We start from the raw sequence: 7,167 nt of genomic DNA, 5'->3' as shown, positions 1-7,167 counted from the left end.
GCGCAGGCACTGGGGCACATAGGTGCTTGGGTGAGGGACTTGTGTCAGACACATATACTGTGCTGAGTGTTGTTATTGTTGTTAAGTGTTAGGGTCCGGGGGCAATTGTGCCAAGCACTACATATGTGTTCGGATATGACATTCTTGTTGATTTATCTGCGATGTTGTTGATTCTAGCATACATACGTGTTATCAGGTACTGGGATGTATCCCTTGTCTCTTGTTTATTGGTACTTGATATCCTTATTTGATGTGTTGTTAGTGGGTTGCACCAGTACCAGTTTTCTTGGAGATTTCGATGTAGTTGCTGATTCTGTTCGTATGCTTTGATGTCCCTCCCCCCCTTTGTTTATGCTATTACTGTTATATCTTTTAGACAGTAATGTATTTCAGACTATGTATTTACAAATTTTGTAGCGCTCATTTACTCAGTGACACCAGATCGTCGAATGGTTTAGTTGTATGAATGTTATTGACTTCTGCCATTTATGTTTATTCAGCTATTGAGACTAACTAATCATGTTATTTGAGTTTATTGCTATTATTTTAGTGTTAGCTTGCCTAGCAAGTAGTGTTAAGCACCGTCACAGCATTGGTAGGATTTGGGATTGACAGGTATATACTATTAATTATGAATTTAGATATAATATATTCTAATAATTGATATGGTTAAAAGTCTAAGTGGGAGATTATTGGGATATACAACTATGAACCATGTGTTTAGATATAGCATTTATTATAAAATAATGATTTATTTAATTTTTATAAATATTAAAATAGATGATGTATGCATGTGTGTCCTTTACTTTAGTAGATGATTTAGTGTATAGAGTTTGTCTTATACAAGAAAGATTAAATTATCGATTCTTATAAGTTATAAAGATTATGTTCACAATCTAATGATGGAATTGGATAAGCTATCGAAATGATTATAGCACAAGATTAAATATAGTTTATCGTGATTATGGGAATAGTATAATTTCGACTTCTTATGCAAGTACTTTTTGTATGTATTGAACGGACCAAGTAGAAGTAAGTATTTTATATTGATTTAATAAAATAAATTTTCTAGTTCATTTGAAATACTTATACTCTTAATTTTAACATAATTATTATTAAATGTGTGTATTTTTTATTATTTGAATTTATTAAAAGGCAAGACTATAATGGGTCAATATGCGTGATACATTGGATAATAATAATAATAAATACTGACAAAATAATAGTAAGTTGATGGAATTCATATTTCGGTCTGGAGATTGATGATACACCTTTGTTAAGGCTTATAAGTTTTCATGTGTAAACCATGCGGCTACATTTTATATCTGTCACATGAAATAAGTTAAGAGAAAGTCTAAAGGAAATAATCAACGAATTAAATTGTTAGTGATTTAGGGTGTGTTTGGTATGAAGAAAACATTTATCGGAAAATATTTTCCAATTTTTTCATGTTTGGTTGGCTTAAATATTTTGAAAAATATTTTTCTCATGAACTCTTTTTCCTCCAATTGGAGGAAAATGTTTTCCCTATCAAGAGAACGGAAAATATTTTTAAAAACTCTTTTCCAACCTTCCCCCCATTTCCCATCCCCACTAACCCACCCCTACACCCCACCCCACATCAATCCACCCCACCCCCACCCTAAATAGAAATATTATTAACAATACTTTCTTTTCATGTTATAGATAGAGTATTTTGTTTTCATTTCAACAAATGAGTATTTTCTTTTTCACTATATAAAAAAGGTTTATTTTCATTTTACCAAAACACATACTTTCTTTTCATGATGTAGAAAATATATTTTCTTTCATTTCAACAAAATGATGTAATAAAAAGTATTTTTTCATTTCAACAAAATGTAGTAAAAAGTATTTTCTTTTATCTCAACAAAAAAAATATTTTCTTTTCATGATGTAGAAAAAGTATTTTCTTTCATTTCAACAAAATGAGTATTTCCTTTTCATGATGTAAAAAAAGTTTTTTCTTTCATTTCAACAAAATGAGTACTTTATTTTTATGTTGTAGAAATAGTACTTTCTTTTTCAACAAAAAAAGAGTATTTGTTTTTTGTTATGGAATACAAACTTTCCTTTGGCTTCATCTTGATGAGTGAATTTTTTCTTCAAAACCAACTTCCCCGATATAAATTGGCAAGGTTTTACCCTTTTGTTGAATGCATTGGCCATCCTATTTTGATACAGCTGACTATGGCATACTGCGTCCATTCTCTTCTCGTCAATGAGCATGAGTTGCTCCTGTCTCCAGTTTGTGGTATCTTGGTGAGTGTAGCAAGTAAGTGTCTCCCCTGTCAAACTCCTTATGAATAGCTTCATTCTCAACTTCTCATTTCTACCTACTCCAACTAGCTTATCGCAATAGGCTCTCAAGTGTGCATGGGGATCACATGTCCCATCAAAGATATCAAACTTCGGAGGCTTGTACCCTGTCGACATGTCCGCATCAGAGTGTACATACAGATCCTCATAATCTAGAATTTCGGCCCCTCGAGCGACTTGAAGGTTCTTCATTTGTTTCCTCAATGCCCACAACTGTTAGGATAGCGACTCTTGCTCCTTATACTTAGCTTTCTGTCACGCCCCAACCTCGGGGAGCGCGACCGGCGCTCAACCGAGTGAACCCGGTCGAGCAAGCCTAGTAAACCTTTCCTACCGGACTAATTCATGATCAAAAAAGGGAATGCGTCACCATTTGTAAAATAGGAGAGATCAGTTATATAAATATATAAACATTGCTAGTTCATTTTTCATTATATGAATTATGCCATAGTTAAGTTTCCAAAATACAACTCGATCCAACGACTGCCCCAACATACATACATGACGCACAAAAACGTCTACGGAGCCTCTAAGGATACAAAAGAGCAACATGACAATGCCGGCAACAAGGCCCCGTCTATACCTCAAAATGTGAAAACTTATACAAAAGAAGGACTACATGACCCCTGAGAGAAATGGGGCTTACAAAAACTGCTGTGAGGAGAGAAAAAGAGCACCACTATCTGCGATCGGTACTATCTGCGATGGAACCACCTACATCCATTCAAAGATGTAGCGCCCCCAACAAAAGGGATGTTAGTACTGTCGAATAGTACTAGTATGTAAGGCAAACACTAATCTTACTAGAATGAACAGTGAAACAAAGAGAAGGCAATCATAATAATCAATAAGTACTTCATAGAAATACAAAGAAAACACCAAGTAAGGATCACATAGTTTCCAATTCAATCTTTCCATCTTTTTAGATTAATAATCATTAGTGCCAAGCCACAACTCATAATGCCACCGTGTTTTTACACAGAGTCCGGTCTCGGCCCGACCGGCTAAGCCATCTCAAGTGAGACATATCCAAATCCACAATAAAATTCAATAATTCCGATACAAATGCCACCATATGTACAGCATGGCGTCCGATCTCGGCCCTATCGGCTAAGACATCTCACTTGAACATAACCTCTTTCAACTGTCCACTCAATTCACATTTCTTTCCCATATTCATTACATGGCACAAACAACCTCATTTATTAAGTAGTTCTTGGCACTTGGGCACATTTTACAATTCAAGTCTTTCCCTTTTTATTTGTTCAAATAACATCATCATTCATGTCGATAAGTACCATCACATAAGGCATTTCACACATAGGGGAAGGAGCTTGGAAAATCATAATTACTTTCTCAAACAGCATGATGGCATGGTAACCATCTAAAACAATGTGGGAACATGAATCTTTCAATCAAACACACTAAGGCAAACAATTCTAGTATAATCAAGTTGGAACTTACACCAATTATTCGGACACCAGGAGTTCGATTTTAAGAAGAAGAAAGTTAGCCATACATACCTCAATTGCGCTTCTTTAGAATCTACAATTATCCGGAACCCTTAGCAACCTCAATCTATTTTTGCAATATACAAATTGAGCACAAAATTAGGAAAATGTTCATAGTTCTAGTTCACTTTTTATTTTCCCCACACTCTTTATCACATGCATGCAAGATGAACCTCTCTCATACCCATGAAGTATTACCCTAGTACCCCATTATAGCTATGTTTGAAATTAAGAGCTGGGGTGATAAAATCTTACATTTTTGGATGAAGAAATTGGGTGCTCTACTTGAGTATTTCTAGGCTTTGAGTGATGGTTGAAGATTGATTGATGAAAATTAGGCCCTCCCTCTTGAACCCTCTCTCTCTCTCTCACTCTAGAAGTATCAGAAAATGAGCTCAAAATAGACCTAAGGGGTGTTTTAGAGGAATGGGGGTCAGGTTTTAAATTAAGAAAAATGGTGCCCCGACACAGGTCTACGGTTGCATATGTGACCGCATAATGGTTATGCAGTCCGCAAAGTGACCGCAGAAATGGCCCTCAGGGGCCTAAACTTTCAGCTCAGGTATGCGACCAGTATGCGGTTCGCATACTTGTTCTGCGGTCTCATAATGCACCGCAGAACTCCCTCCGCAGTAACCCAAGAGGAATTATGCGACCGATATGCTGTCCGCATATCGATTATGCGGTCGCATAGTCGACCGCAAAACTGACCTCAAATAGTCCAAACTTACGGCTTCACTCTGCGGCCATTATGCGGTCCGCAGCGTGATTATGTGGCCGCATAATGGGCTGTAGAAACGTGTTCTTCTGCGAAATATTTTCCTCTCAGTTCGTACGGTACTGTTCAATCCAAAAAGTATGAACTCCAAGTTTTTGGATAAAATTTTTATGGGTCCTTACATCCTCCCCCACTTAAGATCATTCATCCTCGAATGAGGATCAAGGTTCACTTAACACAGTTTCAGTCATGCCACATACCATCAGCCCCAAATTTGCCTTACTTTCTAACTTTCTGAAAATTTTGCCAGAGTTTCCTTTGTATTTAGGCCTATCCACCTGCCAGAGAGCCCCCGAAACCCACCTTAGCAACATATATAGAATTAAATGACACAACCAATTACAAAATAACACCAACCGAAGCCTCATAGGGGACATATAACTAGAAAGGAGTGTCTTTATATTAGCCGAACAAGCGATACAAACTTTAGGGGAAACAACTTCATAAAACTATTACATGGCTATTCAAACAAATGAGGGTACTTTTCTTTTATTTCATTCTCGGCTTCCCAAGTAGCTTCTTAGACTTGTTGGTTTCGCCATAACACCTTCACGGATGCAATTTCTTTGTTTCTCAATTTCCGGACCTGCCTATCAAGAATAGCAACCGGAATTTCTTCATATGACAATTCTTCACTAACCTCGATGGTCTCAACCGGCGCAATAGCGGACGGATCTCCAACTACCTTCTTCAACATGGACACATCGAATATCGGGTGTACTAATGACATCTCAGGTGGTAGTTCAAGCTTGTACGCCACCTGACCTATCCTTTGAATGATTTTATATGGCTCGACATACCTCACACTTAATTTCCCTTTCTTTCCAAACCGCATGATCCCCTTCATGGGAGATATCTTCAAGAACACCCAATCATCTTCTTTGAACTCTAAGTCTCTGCGACGAACATCAGAGTAGGATTTTTGACGACTCTGAGCAGTTTTCAACCTCTCTTTTAGTATCTTAACCTTTTCCATAGTCCGATGTACAAGGTCTGCTCCTATTAGTTCAGCTTCTCCAACCTCAAACCACCCAATCGGCTATCTACATCTCCTACTATACAAGGCCTCAAACGGCGCCATCTGAATACTGGCATGGAAGCTATTGTTATAAGCAAATTCTATGAGCGGCAAATGATCATCCCAGCTACCCTTGAAGTCAAGCACACACGCACCCAACATGTCCTCAAGCGTCTGAATAGTCCACTCTGCTTGCCCGTCAGTCTGTGGATGGAAAGTCGTGCTAAGATTTACCTGCATACCCAAACCTTGCTGAAACTTCTTCCAGAAATTAGCTTTGAATTGGGCCCCACGATCGGAAATGATGGAAACTGGAGTGCCATGAAGCCTGACTATTTCCTTGATATACAACTGAGCATATTGCTCCGCAGTGTCGGTGGATTTAACTTGTAAAAAGTGTGTTGATTTCGTGAGTCGGTCTACGATCACCCAAATTGAGTCAAACTTACGCGGAGTGCGCGGTAACCCTACCACAAAATCCATGTTGATTATTTCCCATTTCCACATTGGAATTTCTATACTCTGATCTAACCCACCGGGCCTTTGATGCTCGGCCTTCACTTGTTGACAGTTTGAACATTTTTCCACAAAGTCCGCCACTCCCCTCTTCATGTTATTCCACCAATAAACTTCCTTGAGGTCATGATACATTTTTGTAGAACATGAGCGCACGAAATATCTAGAAGTATGAGCTTTGGCCATGATTCTTTCCCGAAGACCATTTACGTTTGGAACACATAGTCGCCCTTGGTACATTAATGTACCTCATCCACGCCAAGAGAAAAGGCCATAGTCTTGTGTTTATGAATCCCCTCCTTCAGCTGCACCAACACTAGATCATTGTATTGCTTCTCCTTGACCTCCGTCACAAGCGATGATTCCGCCCTATTCCGCACAATCACTCCCCCTTCATTAGAGTCTGCACGACGAACTCCCAAACTGGCCAACTGGTGAACCTCCCGGGCCAAGGGCCTTTAACATGCCTGCAAGTGAGCCAAACTACCCATAGTCTTCCGACTAAGAGCATCCTCCACCACATTAGCTTTCCCCGGATGATACAAAATGTTGATGTCATAATCTTTGAGCAATTCAAGCCACCTTCTCTGCCTTAAGTTTAATTCTTTTTGCTTAAAAATGTATTGAAGACTCTTGTGGTCTGTGAATACATCTACATGGACTGCATACAAATAATGACGCCAGAGTTTTAATGCAAAAACCACCGCCGCAAGCTCTAAGTCATGAGTTGGATAATTCTCTTCATGATTCTTAAGTTGCCTTAAAGCATATGCTATAACCTTACCATGTTGCATTAATACACACCCAAGATCGATCCTTGAAGCATCACAATACACCACAAACCCCTCGGTACCCTCTGGCAGGGTCAATACCGGCGCCGAAGTCAATCTTGATTTCAATTCCTGGAAGCTCCTTTCACAAGCATCGGACCACTGGAACGTAACCGTCTTCTGCGTCAATTTAATTAATGGGGAGGCAAGAGTGGAGAACCCCTCCACGAACCTCCT

General features: G+C 38.7%; 1 protein-coding gene across 1 annotated transcript; it reads right to left on the bottom strand.

The window, feature by feature from the left end:
* Positions 1-1,312: 1,312 nt before the first annotated feature.
* LOC138893865 (uncharacterized) lies at positions 1,313-2,454 on the bottom strand. Its single transcript, XM_070178531.1, has 2 exons — positions 2,087-2,454; positions 1,313-1,325 (listed from the first exon to the last, which is right to left on the bottom strand). Exons 1-2 carry the CDS (start codon positions 2,452-2,454, stop codon positions 1,313-1,315), a joined length of 381 nt encoding a protein of 126 aa, XP_070034632.1.
* Between the last annotated feature and the right edge of the window lie 4,713 nt (positions 2,455-7,167).

The sequence above is a fragment of the Nicotiana tomentosiformis genome, chromosome 6, assembly GCF_000390325.3.
Source record: "Nicotiana tomentosiformis chromosome 6, ASM39032v3, whole genome shotgun sequence".
Classification (NCBI taxonomy): Eukaryota; Viridiplantae; Streptophyta; class Magnoliopsida; order Solanales; family Solanaceae; genus Nicotiana; species Nicotiana tomentosiformis.
This window is presented reverse-complemented; position numbering and strand designations above follow the sequence as displayed.

Bases quoted from the DNA above. Each gene is read 5' to 3' on its own strand.
- LOC138893865 (XM_070178531.1), bottom strand. From the start codon at position 2,454: ATGTCGACAGGGTACAAGCCTCCGAAGTTTGATATCTTTGATGGGACA.